The 14,014-nt window shown below is 56.4% G+C and overlaps 1 protein-coding gene across 1 annotated transcript in view; it reads right to left on the reverse strand.

The window, feature by feature from the left end:
* Positions 1 to 1,069: 1,069 nt before the first annotated feature.
* RRP12 (ribosomal RNA processing 12 homolog) overlaps positions 1,070 to 14,014 on the reverse strand; it is a 30,367-nt gene continuing 17,422 nt past the window's right edge. The window contains exons 18-34 of the mRNA XM_046026538.1: positions 13,699 to 13,853; positions 13,388 to 13,455; positions 12,731 to 12,824; positions 12,027 to 12,185; positions 11,811 to 11,891; positions 11,480 to 11,585; positions 10,932 to 11,039; positions 10,249 to 10,406; positions 8,782 to 8,873; positions 8,415 to 8,576; positions 8,127 to 8,293; positions 7,770 to 7,907; positions 5,353 to 5,402; positions 3,877 to 3,949; positions 2,292 to 2,359; positions 1,944 to 2,026; positions 1,070 to 1,581 (exon numbers count right to left, since the gene is read on the reverse strand). Of these exons, the coding sequence (XP_045882494.1) occupies positions 1,479 to 1,581; positions 1,944 to 2,026; positions 2,292 to 2,359; positions 3,877 to 3,949; positions 5,353 to 5,402; positions 7,770 to 7,907; positions 8,127 to 8,293; positions 8,415 to 8,576; positions 8,782 to 8,873; positions 10,249 to 10,406; positions 10,932 to 11,039; positions 11,480 to 11,585; positions 11,811 to 11,891; positions 12,027 to 12,185; positions 12,731 to 12,824; positions 13,388 to 13,455; positions 13,699 to 13,853 (1,865 nt within the window). The 3' untranslated portion in view covers positions 1,070 to 1,478. The remainder of the gene's footprint in view (positions 1,582 to 1,943; positions 2,027 to 2,291; positions 2,360 to 3,876; positions 3,950 to 5,352; positions 5,403 to 7,769; positions 7,908 to 8,126; positions 8,294 to 8,414; positions 8,577 to 8,781; positions 8,874 to 10,248; positions 10,407 to 10,931; positions 11,040 to 11,479; positions 11,586 to 11,810; positions 11,892 to 12,026; positions 12,186 to 12,730; positions 12,825 to 13,387; positions 13,456 to 13,698; positions 13,854 to 14,014) is intronic.

A 14,014-nucleotide genomic window follows, 5' to 3' on the forward strand; every position in this document is an offset into this window, starting at 1 on the left:
TCCTGACAAAGGAAACAGCAGAGGGCTACGATAGGCCTTGTTTGTACTTAAGTGTAACCACAGGGGTCAGTTAGATCACGTTGGCAAATCTTTAATAGCCATCTCTTGCGACCACCGTCCTGGCTCTCCAAGCCCGGTCTTTCTGTGAACAAGGCATGGAAAGAGTGCCACCTCTGGGTGAAGTGTGGTTCCTCTCCACTTCCTAGCCCCCAAATCACTAGGAAGAGATGCCCTCATTTGGGGGTGGATGGATCAAATCAAGACTGGAGCTCCTAAAAAAAAAAAAAGACTGGAGCTCCTGCACACAGGGCCTCCTGGGAGCATTATCTGAGCCAAGGGCATGAAACTGGAATGGAAACTATTGAGTATGTGTGTGTGTGGGTGGGGGGGGGGGTGTCTCATGGCAAATGGAGAGAATTTGAGAGGAGTAAAGCTATGGGTCAAATGCTAGGGGAACATTCCTCCTGTTGGGAAAAGCCCCAGGGTTCCTTGCTTCTTGATGCCCTTTAAGAAAACACACACAGGGGTCCCCTGTCTGATAAAGTGACCTCAGAGGCAATGGGAAGTCAGCACTACTATTCCCTCGACTCCAGACCAACAAAGCATGCTGCTCTTTGCACAACTTGTCTACCTGCCTGGGAAACCAGGACATGATGATCAGGGAGGCAGGAGATCCTGCTGTGCTCGGCACTCGGAGGGGCTCAGTAAACGCTTCAGTGAATCAGGAAACACAGCTGCTGGGAGAAAGCTGTGTGCGAGGCGGCCTGGGGCAGCCAGTGCCATGGCTCTAAGCAACTCTCGGCTGCTCCACAGACCGGCTCCAGAGCACTACCATGCCTCCCACACCTCCAAATGTCACCTTCTGACTGGAGCTGTACAGTGAAGCCGGGGAGACCTCCTGACACAGGTGGGTGTCCCTGGGCAAGTCCTAAGGCCCGACCCAGGGCTACCTGCAGTGCCTGAGACCGGATGCCGGGACCGGCCAAGAAGCAGTCAAGCTACTGTTGCCAACAGCTGGACACGGTTCTGCCCCGGAGGCGCAGGTGATAAAGCACAGTGCTTCCAAGGATAACGCATGGTGGTGCCCGTTTATTCTACCCCTGGTCACAGCAAATCTTACACACCCAGACCACAGCCAGGCTAAGCGCCATATGGCTATAAGCGGCTGGAAGAAACGGAAGCTCTGCTCTGGCACACGGCCACTCTGGGCAGGAAGCACAGCGGCCTCACTGGCCTCCTCGGAGGCAGTGAGGCCACATTCCCATCCCTAGGCCTTAGGGACAGCTCTGAAGGGCGACTCTAGTTTGGAGCTTCCAAAATCCTGGGTGCCTCTCTGGAAGCCAAGCCCTGTCCAATAAGTCATTCTGAATCCAGGCTGTGCCAGAACCTCGAGCATCTGGAGCTGATGTCAAAGCAGCTCAGGAGCTGCAGGGGGACCTTAGGCTGGGTCACAGAGCAGCTCTGGGGGCCCCGGGGCTTCAGGGCCGACGATCCTTCCTGCGGAGTTTGTGTCCCACCTGGGATCCCCGCTGGGCAGCTCTCACCAGGCCTTTGAACTGCCCCTGCAGCTTCACCTTCTTCCTGCAGGGAAAGGAACAGAAAGGTCATGTCTCCCTGAAGACAGGCGGTCCCCCTCACCATAATGCTGAAAGGTGGCTCCCCCAGCATTAGGAGGAACAGGGGGAAAGGGTGCTGCCTGGCAGTGGACAGCACGTGATCTGGACAGACTGGGCGCTCCCCTGCCTGAAAGAGCAGTTCTGGTCAGCAGCACACGTGTGTGCCAATGGTGTGAAGGTGCACGTTAAAAAGTCCAAATTAAAAAACTGGGAAATAGCCATTAAGCTGAAGAGTTTACTGAGAATGAGGCCCTCCCCTCTTTGGAGCTTAGAGCTCCCAGCCCCACAGCCACCATCCCAGCCGACCCTGCACCACCCAGCACGTACCTGCGGTTGAGCTTGGTTCTGTTGAGGGGGATGTAGGCGTAGGGGTCGAGCCGACCTTTCTTTTTCACGTCACCCTTTGCTTTCTGCTCAGCCATAGACACAGAATCAGCCAGGAGCGTAAGGTTGCCCTTCCTCCCTGCTCCTGACTTAACAGGGCCTGTGTCCTCCCCTTCACTCTGTGCCTTGGTGGCACCAAGGGCACTCACATCCCTGCAGTGGTGCCCAACAAGTCTGTGCCAGATGAGATGCTAACAGGTCCTCAGTGTGCCCGTCACTGTGGCCTGAGTCTGGCCCACACAGCTGCCCTCGCCCTTTCCCCGGGGTTCTGTCTCTACCCATGGCTCTTACCTTGGCCTTGTACTCGGCCCCAGGCACAGCCTTCTTGGCCACAGGGCGGTGGATGCCAGAGCCTCCAGCTAAAGGGAGAACACAGAGGCCATCAATCAGGCAAAGCCAGGGCACCATCCTCCCATGAGAATGGGCACCTTCTCTGCAGAGCTGCCAGGGAGCAGACAAATCAAGGCTAGCAGCTGGCTCTGTCCCCTACCCAGCAAGGACAAAGCCTTCCTCGAGAAGGGATTGTCTAGTGGCTTGACGGTTTAGACCAGTGGGCTCGTCAGTGGCCCTGAAGCTGCAAAGACTGACCAGTGACCTCTGAGAACACACACCTTGTCCGCTAACATAAGCCACCCCACAGTCTCCAAAGCCAAATCTGCTCTGTCTGCTCTAGAGAAAAAACACAGGCTTGGAAGTCAGACCCAAACCCAGCTCCCTGTTGAACCATGACCGGCTGAAACCTCAGCAAGTCTCTTGAGTTTCTGGAGCTTTTAACCTCATCTGTAGAACGAGATACTTTAGGCTTCAGCTCGTTCGGGGTGCACACTGACACTGAGAAAGGCAGCTCTCGTCCCGCTGTACGGACTTGTGAACTGCAGGTATAGACACCCAGGTGCTTCCAAGGTCACCTGGCATTTCCAGTCCGGATCTGAACACACTCATGAGTGGAATCCTACAACAATGACTCAGGAGGACTCTCTGAGATGATCCGGATGAACCCCGCTTTTTCTTTCACAGGTGAGAAACTGGAAGCTCAGAGAAGCGGCAGGACTGGGCCAGGTCAGCCTCACAGCAGAGCACCAGCTGTCCGTTCCGCCCCAGGGTCTGTGCCATACTGGCCGGTTCCACACCACAGCACCTCAGAGCAGAGGCAATGAACTGGGCGCTGGCCTAGGAGGCCACGGAGGGAGAAACCAGGAGGCTCTCTAGCTGGGTCAGGATGCCGGAAGACTCTGAGGACAAACCTGCTCCTGCGGCTGGGGACTTGCCACAGAAGCCCCTGTCCCTCCAGATGCACCGCAGGGGCTCTGCTGGGGCACTCAAGGCCAGAGGCTGCCCGCAGGGGAGGGGGCCAGAGGTGAGTAACAGAGACCTCCCCTGGCCGTAGGCAACCATGCAGGTATCTCTAACAGATGCTCCGGGGAAACAAACAGCTCAGGGAACCAAAGAGAAATGAGTAGGGGAACCCCCTGGGCAGGCCCAATACAGACCCTCCCAGCTGCCACCTTCCATCCATCCAGACTAAGATAGTCTCCCCAAACCCAGCCCGACTCAGGGCTGGACAAGAGATGCGGATAACCCCCTCTCCCAGGAAAAGGGGTGTGCTGCAAGCCTCATGGAAGGCCTCGGTGGGTGGGACAGAGATGGGGCTCAGGGGCTTCCAGAAGGGCTGGGGGTTCCATGTATAGATCTCCTGACCCCCAAGCCCTGACACTCTCAGGCCCTAGCCCAGTCCTGGGTGACATATTGGCCAATCTTTGTCGGTGCTGACTGACTACAATGCGGCCATGCAAACGCGTGGCTCCGCCTGCAACTCCCCGGCTAATGCAGGGGACAGGGAACACAGCATCCCAAGAGGGAAGCATGGAGGCCTCACCTTGGTACCGAGGGGGTATCTCCAGCTCCTCATCGTCAGCCTCCTTCTGATGCTTGAGCTTCTGGTGTTTCTTCTATGAAGTGGTGAACAACATTCGTTAACAAGGATATATGATCACCTCATTAACGTTCCCAGTAAGTGCAAGCAACCTGTGTTAGTAGAAAAGGTTCCCTGCCAAACACTCCACCCTCCACTTACAGACGAGCACACGGAGACTCAGAGAGGGTAAGGAACTGTCTAAGATCACACAGCTAGACAGCACAGAAGCAAGGTTCCAGCCCAGGCTCTGACCGCAATCTCATCTGGCTGCTTCACACGGAACTCCTGTCCCAGGGCTCCAAGCGCCCATCTGGGCATTCTAACTTAAACTTACGCTCCTGTTCAGAGGGGGCCTCCTGCATCAGGGGTCTCTCAGACCCTCAGCTACCCTATGACCCTGTAACTCTGATCTTTTATGTCTGGTTTTCACCCAGGTCTCCAAATGGAATTCTGCATGGGTGCAAAGCTCTGGTAACAAGGCAGCTCGACGGGCCCTGATGGGAAGACGGACATCTGGCCAGGGACAGGGCAGTGGTGAATGATATTAACGAAAGCAGTAATTTGGGGAGAAGATCACCAGATGCTATCCTCATGTGCTTGACACGTCCAATCTCATCAAGCCAGCCCTATAATTCTTCCAGATCGACAGGTGACGAACTGAGTGTGAAAGGTCAGGCTGCAGCCGGAACGGGACCCCAGGACCTGCATCTTCACTACTAACACTGTATCCCCTGCCTCTCCCCTGTCCCAAGGGGGACACCCAGGAAGGCTGGATGGGCTGGCCACAGTGTGAGAGGACAGAGAGGAAAAACACTGCTTCAAAGTGCCCCCAGAAGTGCTGTCTGCTGGGCGTGGGAAGGACAGTGAGGGGCTGGGCCCACATCACCCTCGCTGGTTCGGGTGGGGTAGGTGAGAGGCTGCACTCCATCCTGGGAGCTACCAAGGGGGTTAAATTCTGGGGCTCAGATGGGAAGGCCAGGGTTCGAATCCCTGCTCTGCACCTAACAACCCCTATAACCTACTTACTTTCTACAAGCCCCCTCTGCAAACGGGGATGATGAGGGTCCCCGTCACCTGTGAGGATTAGCTGAGGTGACGCGTGGGGCCCTGTTCACTCCCCAGTGGTGGCTGCCCCAGCCCCGCGCAGGAACCTGGCCCTTGGAACACACAGGCCAGATGTTGCTTGTGCCCTCGGGGGAGAGAAAAAGGGCTCTGCCTGTCTCCTTCAGCTGGTCACCCACTACAGTGCGCCCTGTAACACACACCATACCCTCTGGACTGCCCCCTATGCACCACCACAAGCCTCTGCTGTGAATTCAGGAAACAGGGCAGGTGGGTTTGTGTGCAGCTGGTGGGGAGGGGAGTCAGGGACGGGCAGAGGACCTGTCAGCCCAAGGCTTCGCCCTGAGGGCACAGCTGCCCACCAGAAGTACTCACACTCCTGACACCCATGTCTTCCATCACATCAGCCATCTCTTCGTCCTCCCCTGGAACCAAAAGGAAGAAAGGCCTGTGAGCATGCAGGGAGCACCCGTTTGCCCAAAGCCCACACACATCTCGTCCTGCCTTCTCCTGTCTCAACAGGCTGACGGAGCTGGCAACTCCAGCCCCAGAAAACCCACGTCCTTCTGGGCGAGACAAGACTCCTGAACACTGACTGCCCCTTTATCTTTCCCATCCTAGGCCCCAGGGATGACAGCCCCTCAGGGAAGTGGTGACCCCACTTCCGAGATAAACACAGCTTGTTCTGAGACCCTAAGAAAACCCTGGGTTTCCTGGGGAGTCAGGCACTCCCCAGCCCCACAGACATCCCGCTCTGCCTGGAGGACAGCCTCATTCTCCTACTTGAGAAACCTTTTTCTTTTTTTGCTCTCTATGAGCTGAGCACTGTGAGGGAAAGAGCCAAAGAAGTATGAACCAAGAAAATACACAGGCAACCAAAGTAAAAACAGATAAAATGGACTATCACAAAATTTTAGAACTTCTGTGTCTCAGGGGACACAACAGACTGAAAAAGCACTCTACAGAGTGAAGGGGAGAATGTATTTTCAAATCACACAGGTGACAAAGGGTTAACGTGCACACTGTGTGAAGGCCTCCCACAACTCAACAACACAAAACAAACATCTCAATTAAAACAAACCAAGGGTTTGCGCAAAGGAAATTCTGGCACACACTGCAGCCGGATGAGCCTTGCAGACACTATGCTGGGAGAAAGATGCGGGTCACGGACAGACAGCACATCGTTCTGCTTACATGAGGCAGCTAGATTCCAACTTAAATTCAAATGACTACAGACAGATTCTGGAATGGGGACTGTCAGGGGCTGGGGTGGGGGCCGGGAGCAGAGGCTGTTTAATGGCCACAGAGTGTCAGTTTTGTAGTTGAAAGGGGTTGTGGAGATGGTCGTCAGACAACGTGACTGTACTAATCACCAGTCTACATGCTCAAAAATGGTTCATGGGGTAGGTTTCATATTACCTGTACTTTCCCCTATGAAATTCTGACCAGTACAGGGAGACACAGTTAGGCAAAGTCAATCAACAAGCAAATAACACCACTAGACAACCCGGGACGACATGCCCCATGCTGGGCGGTGCCCAGGCTTGCCAGGAGCGCTGGGGGACGAGGCTGAAGCCTGAGGACCACGGATGGGCCACAGAAAAGCACTCGGATTGGATCTTAAAGAGCAGGGAGGCAGAAGGAGAAGGGAAGGGTGTTTTTGTTTTTGTTTTGTTTTTTAAGATTTTATTTATTTATTTGTCAGAGAGAGAGACAGAGAGAGAAAGATCACAAGTAGGCAGAAGCAGAGGGAGAAGCAGGCTCCCTGCCGAGCAAGGAGCCCAATATGGGACTCGATCCCAGGACGCTAGGATCACGACCCCAGCCGAAGGAAGCCGCTCAACCAACTGAGCCACAGCACCAAGGACATCTGGGCAAGAAGGGAGCAAGGAGACTAGAACCTAAGAGCAGTGAGGGGGGCAGCGGTGGGACCGGATCAGGAACCAGTGTGGTCACCCTTCCGCCAAACACAGACACGGCTGTTCTGGCTACCCACTTTATCTACAACCATTTGAAGTAGGTACTGGTATGATGCCCATTTTGGGATAAGGATATTAAAGCACAGAGAGGTTAGGGATTGTCCCCGGTCACACAGCAGGTAAGCTGGGTATAGTGGGTGCCATGAGAACGCTGGTTCGGAGGCTGCAGTGAGTCAAGCGCCCAGGGATCAGGACAGTGGGAACGAAAAAAAAAAGAGGAAGGCAGATAAATGTCTGAAGACAGGCTTTCTGATTCAGCGGATGACACGGGGGAGGGGGAGCAGGAAAGACTCCATAGGATGGAGACTTCTCACTGGGTCTGCTCCCAGACAGCAGGAGACCATGCAGTAGGGAAGGAGGCAGGCTCCAAGCCTGGGTCCTCTACCTCTAAATGTTCCGGACCTCAGCCAAATTCACATTTAAAAAAAAAAAAAGAAGGAGAAAAAGAAAAAAATGGGAGAAGAGGAGAGGGAAAGCAGCAGAACAAAATAAATAGAGGCCAAAACAGTGCATCACACATGCTTAAGAGGAAGTACGGTGTTTTGAAAAGTTCTGCCTGGGTGATGTATGTATTGTATAAATGGCTAACTTGCAATAGAAAGATTTCTTAATGTCGTCAAAAAAGTTTGAGAAACTCAAAAAGTTTGAGGAAGTTGCCTTAGCTCCAAGCTCCTTGTCTCTGCTGTTACTTACACTCCCCCAGCAAGTGGGTGCTGAACGAGTGAGTGAATGAACAGGCAGGGAATGAATGAACAAGAGAGTGCAGCCCTGCTCAGGCCAGCACTGTGTTCCCGGAACGGACGACAGTCCCACCTTTTGGGCTTTCCTCCTCCTCCGTCCTGGCTGTGGCAGCATCGTCCTCGTCCTCCTCCCGGATGATGAGGCGGCCATCGGCGCTCACCTTGAAGCCGTGGTCCTTCTTCTTGGCCCGGCCAGGCCCGGGCTGTGTGGCTAGCGTGGCAGAGTCAGACAATGAAGAGGTGGCAGGTCAGTCCTAAGCCACCCCACAGCCCCCTCCAAACCAACAACAAGGGTGCCTGCAGCACACAGTGTGTGCCTGTGGTGGCGAGGGGTGCCCACCGGCCTCTGGGGATGTCAGCCCTAACCCCTGAATGGGGCACCAAGGCAAGCCTCTTTTCTGGACTCATGTACCAGTCACTTCTTGCTTACCGAGGACTCTCTGGGCGACCTTAGGGTCCAGGAAGTTGAGGGGCTCATCCCCACCACCCTCCTTCAGCCATGCCCGGCTCCTCTGTCGGGCCAGCCTCCGGCGCTCCTTGGCCTGGCTCCTTTCCTCTTCCTCCTCCTCCTCCGAGTCGGCCAGAATCTCCTCAATGCTAAGGACAGAGAAGTGGCAAGTCAGGGTGTTCCCAGGAGAGGTGGGGGCAGCTGAGCATGGGCTGGGCAGGCTGTGGGCTGAGGAAGACCCGGTCCGCAGGACCCCACTATGGGTCTTACCTGTCGCCTTTGCCCTGGACAGACTCCTCTTCCTCCTCCTGCTCCTCTTCCACAGCAGCCTGGCTCAGAGCACGGTGCCTCTTGGCGCGGGCCTCTGCCTTCCGAATGTTCACCAGGACCTTGTGGTACTCCTCGGGCAGCAGCCCCTTCACCAGCTCAAACCTGCGGGACAGCGAGAGGTTGGTGAGGCGCATGGGCCACAGAGCGCTCTCTGGAAGTAGGAGGGCTCGGCCAGAGCCCTGCCGGCCACAGGGGCAGGACTCAAACCCAAGCCCTCCTGCCCAGTCTGCTCTCTGCAGGTTCCCTGCGGGGACTAGAAGCCCCTCAACTACTCCCTGGCCCTCCCCCCTCGGTCCCGCACACAGACCCGAACTTGCGGATGAACTTAGTGAACAGGTTCCGAAGTTTCATGCGGAAGTGCCGCCGCATGTCATCTGAAAGCTTCCCGATGGCCTCCATCTGCCGGGCAGAGCAGCGAGGGTCAGGGGCACCCTCTACCCTGTCCGCCCTCTCACTGTGGTGCAGACCAAGCACACAGCAAAGGGGTGAGGGTCGCAGCAACCCCGTTCCTGGCCCACCCCTTGATCCAACTGTGTTTCTACAACCTGGCGGCCGTCCACCTTCTCTCTAAGCCTCCTCTGTGACAATCCATGACTATCCTTCCGAGATTATAGCTTCCGAGTTTCCGAATAGTCTGTCATCTCTCCTTTATTACCTCACTGAATCCTTAGAACCCCATGAGGCAGATCGATCAAGACCCCCAGTTTACGGACGAGGAAACTGAGGCACAGAGAGTTAAGTGGCTGCTCCATGGCCAGGGACAGCACTGAACCCAGGCCTCTCTCATGCCATGGCCCACACTGGGCCCCAACACCGCCAGGCTTCTCCAGGTCCACACAACCCTTCCACCACCCTGCGTTCATCTCGAGGGGACAATTGGCACACCTTCGTCGGGCTTAGCTGGGACCCACGAATGGTGCAGATCTCTGCAGGGTCCACAGAGCTGGGGACACAGAGCCCCAATGACCCTTTGAAAGGCTTTTATAAACTGTCGGCACCCCAAGACAGATCACTGCTCTTGACCTTCTCATCTCTGGTCTCCAGTAAGGCAGCAGACTCAGGAGGGCAGGGGCAGGCTACCTTGACCCCCATCTGCCCTTTCTTGCCTTTACACAAGGCCAGATATGAAGAAGAGAGGCAAGAGAGACCTGGAGGTGTGATGCGACCCCACCCAGCTGGAAGGGAAACAGTAAGGTGGTGGACGTAGGGGCCAGAGAGACCCAGTCGGTGGCACACCCTGGGCCCAACTGAGGGGCTGGGACCGAACCCTGGGGGTCTCTGTGGGCCCTTCTGCAGCCAGCCGGACTGTCCAGAGGAGCTTCCTCGAACCCAGAAGGTCAGAATGCAAACACAAAAAAAAGCAAGATAAGGGGCCCCGCAGTGGGGAAAGCCCTGAGGGTCAGTTCTGAGCTTTGCGTTCTTGTCCCACAGCCACTCTCACTAGCATAGTGACCTGGGGAAATCTCTGGCCTCAGTCTCTCCATCTGTAAAACAAAGGGTGGCCCTGCCTCCCAGCCTGCAGCCTGCAGAACCCTTGTTCTGTAAAGGGGGAGGGGGCGGGCCACAGGAGGCAGCCCGGCACTATGCACCCCCCTCACTCCTGCCCGGTATGCGTTACCCTACTGGTCCTTTCCAGGGCTCCTGCATGACCTGTTCCATGAGATGGTTCATAGCTAAACACACGTCTGGAACTTGCTGGCCTCAAGGCTTGCTGGGTCCGTGCCAGCAGGCCAGAGGCCAGGCTGCCACCCACTGAGGGGAAGAGGGCGCTTACCACCAGCGGCACGTGTTTGGCCAGGCGCGCCACACCCATGACCGCTACCGCCACCTTGATGAAGCCCAGTGCTGACTTGACCACATCACGGGTGCGGGAAGCCAAGAGCAAGCACACGTTCTCCAGCAGCTGCTCGATCGTGCTGGTCCCCATGAGACCTGGTGGGGCGGTGGGGGTGGGGGGTTCCAGAGGGCCACCGTCAGAGACGCCCAGGACCCCATCCAGACCCAAGATCCCTGTCAGGTCACATGAGTTAGAACTAACATTTGGGGGACTTCTGTGTACCCAGCACGGTCCTAGTCACTCCGCATAGAGTACAGCCAACCTGTGAGCAAGTCGTGTTTTTCTCTCCCATGTTAGAGGTAAGAAATTGAGGTTCTACAAGGTCCATAAACTTGCTCAAGGTCTCCCATGGTTGTAAGAGGCAGAACCGGGACTAAAATCCGGGCAGGGGCCCGAAGGCCTCTGATCCCCTCTGATAGTGGGACACAGGGCAACTGCAGGTATGCAGGAAAGATGACATGGGCAGCAGCAGGGACAAGAGGCAGCCAGGCTTGGCTTTGGTTCTTTCTCCTCCCTCAAAGAAGGAAGGTGGTAGCTACCTTATTCTGATAATGACCTTGCCCTGACCTTCTGGGCATTTTCCTGAGGGCTCCCCAGGCTTTCAAGGAAGCAACATTCACCTTTAAACTCAAACAGGAGGTGGGTCAGGGCCAGGACGCTGCAGCTGACCATGGTCACAGCACCCACGAGGCCAGGGTAGATCAGGACGAGGTAGCGCTGCAGGGCTTCTGGGAGGGTGAGACAAGGACAGTCACACAAAGGCAGAGCCACTCCACATGCTGCACCTTGGGCCCCCCACGGAATAGGACTCCGCCCAGAGAGGAGCAGCCTGCCCGCTCCAGAGCCAGGCAGCTCTCCCCACCTTTTGTCTTTAGCTAGTGGTTTGGAGGGATACCTCCCCGAGACTTGCGAGCGGAGCAGGTACCCCAGCTCCTCGCCTTTTTTTTTTTTTTAAAGATTTTTATTTATTTATTTATTTATTTATTTAGAGAGAGAGAGAGAGAGATCACAAGTAGGCAGAGAGGCAGGCAGAGAGAGAGGGGGAAGCAGGCTCCCTGCCGAGCAGAGAGCCCGATGTGGGGCTTGATCCCAGGACCCTGGAATCATGACCTGAGCCGAAGGCAGAGGCTTTAACCCATTGAGCCACCCAGGTGCCCCAGCTCCTCACCTTCTTGATTTGGGCCAAACCGAAGGAAAGCATGGCCCATCTCCAGCAGCAGGGCAAAAGCGTTCTTCCGAGCCCCCACTGACACCTCCTTGGTGCACAAGATCACCTGCCCAGACAATCATCTTAAACATGAGCTCCGGAGCTGCCCGCCAAGGGAACAGTTGGTGGCCTGAGGCAGAACGGGGTAGGCAGGAGCGCCGACGCTCCCAGGCAGAGAACTGAGGCACCCCTCACCCCTGTACTGCTCTCCTCCAATCCTGACAGGTCCTCAGAAGCCACACTCCAAGGAGCCCCTCAGAACACACATACACCCTCCGTCTGCACCCCTCACCTCCGGAACAAGGGCAGTGATGAACTCCTCATGTTCAGCGGACAGCTTCTTCACGATATGTATGAGGCACTTCAAACGGGGCTACGGGGCAGGGTGAGGACAGTTAGGACCCCTCAATGCCGCCTATGCCCCTCAAGTCCCCTGTCTCTAGGGTGCTCCTCCCCCAGTGGTGCCCATCCTCCCGTGGGCAGAGCATGGGTGCCTTGGAAGCCTCACCCTCTTGGCAGGTGAGGAGGTGCTCCGCAGCGAGTCCAGCAGGGTCGCCTTCAGGTCGTCCAGGTGGCTCTGCACGAAGCGGGCCCCAGGGCCCTGGGAACTGGCGCACACTTCCTCCAGCACCCGGTAGGCCTTCTTCTGTACTCCGTGGGCCTTGCTCTGGGCAGGGACATGGTGGTCAGGGATGGGTGAAGGAGGGGACTCTGGGGTCCCCCATCTATCCATCCACCCCCACCTGCACTGTTCAAGGACAGTCACAGTACAGCCATCATTAACTGACCAGCACTGGGGGGATTCGGGACCACGGCCTGCCTCTAGAGGGCTGGCAGAGTGGAGGAGGCTAACTCTGTGCTGGGCAGGGGATGCTGCAGGGGCAGAAGGCCCCCCATCCACTCCACTCACAAGCCTCACAGTGACACTCATCTGGCAGCGGGACCCTGCAGTGCCTAGAATGCACTGAGACCTGTGTGCCCACTCCCCTTTCTGGGTGGAGCACCCCGCTCTCCCCATCTTTGCCTAACTCTTTGGCATCACAAAGGAGCTCTGTTACTCCCGCTAAAACAACTCTCCAGAAGTTAGGTGGCCCTGCCCTGGCCTTCTCTGTCTGTCCGAATGGTCCAGATAAGAAGACAGGTCCCACCTTTCCAAGGAGGCCCCTCTTCCCCCAGGGGTGGTTCCGTGGGAGTCCAGCCCACATGGCTCACCTCCAGGTAGGGCCGGATGGTGGAGTACAGCTTGCCCATGGCAGCTTCATCCGCGTGGGGAGCCAAGGCCACAACCAGATCCAACACGGACAATCTGCTCAGGGCAGGAGACCAGGGACGGGCTTAGGGTGGGCTGGAGAAGGGCACAGACTATCAGTGCCTTCTATCTACTGGGTACAGAGGTGGGAGAAGTCAGGGTGAGGAGGACCAGGGGCCCCAGAGGAGCCTGGGAACAATAATCACAGCTCGAAGCCAGTTTAGCCGTAAGGAACCAGCTGTGGTTCCAGGGGCTTCCTGTGCATTTAAGCCTTTGGTCCTCACAACAACCCTGGCTCAGGTCTATTATCAAGCCCATCTTCACAGATAAGGACAAAGAGCTCACAGAGCAGGTAAGTAACCTGTCCAAGGTCACAGAGCTTGTAATTAGTGGAGCTAAGTGGGATGTGAACCTGGGCCGTGTATCACCAGGGTCCACATCCTTCCCCAACAGGCTGCAATGCTTCTCTGGGAAGGAGGAGCCAGTCAGGCTTCACTGTTGAGCTAGGACATTCAGTATCTCAAAACCTTCCCAAATAGCAGCAGAGAGAAGCCACAGGGCTTCTGCTCGACACACGCTCTGGCTGCCTGAGCTGTCCCCGCTCAAGTGGACCATTTTACCTGGTGAAATCAGAGCTAGCAGAGTCCAGCACCTTCTCGCTGGCCTTTTCCAGGAAGCTGTTCACCAACTGGCGGCCGCAAGGGGATGAAAAGGAGGGAGTTGGTAAAGAGAGAAACACAGAGAACTGCACCCCTCCCTACACCCCACCCCACACACACAGCCTCGACCCAGGTGCAGCTGGTATCCAGTGCCCTATCCCCCAGGTGGTGGAGCCCAGGCGAACCCTGGCGGGTGGGCCCTTTCCCACACACCCAACCCAACAGTCACCCACCTGACAGCATTCCTCCCTCCCCTCCACCAGCGCGCTCACCTGAGGGTCTGTAATGGTCAGGTAAGTTTTAACCGTTTCCAGCACAGCCCGGCGGGGGGCTGGGGTGTCCCCGGCTGCAACAGGCTGCCCATATAGGTTGAAGAGGATTGGCAGAAAGTTCTTGGCAAAACGGCTCACCTCCACACGGTCGGCCTCTGGCAGGAGGACCAGAGTTTGTGTAAGAGGGGCAGGAGTCAGCCCTGCCTCACTGGCTTTTAGGGCTGCAGCCCCGAGGCAACCTTTTGGAGGACTCATGACAGGACCTGGAGCCCATGGATTTAGGGCTTCTCTGGGACAAGAGTTGCCCCCATACTCT

Source organism: Meles meles, chromosome 13 (genome assembly GCF_922984935.1).
Source record: "Meles meles chromosome 13, mMelMel3.1 paternal haplotype, whole genome shotgun sequence".
Classification (NCBI taxonomy): Eukaryota; Metazoa; Chordata; class Mammalia; order Carnivora; family Mustelidae; genus Meles; species Meles meles.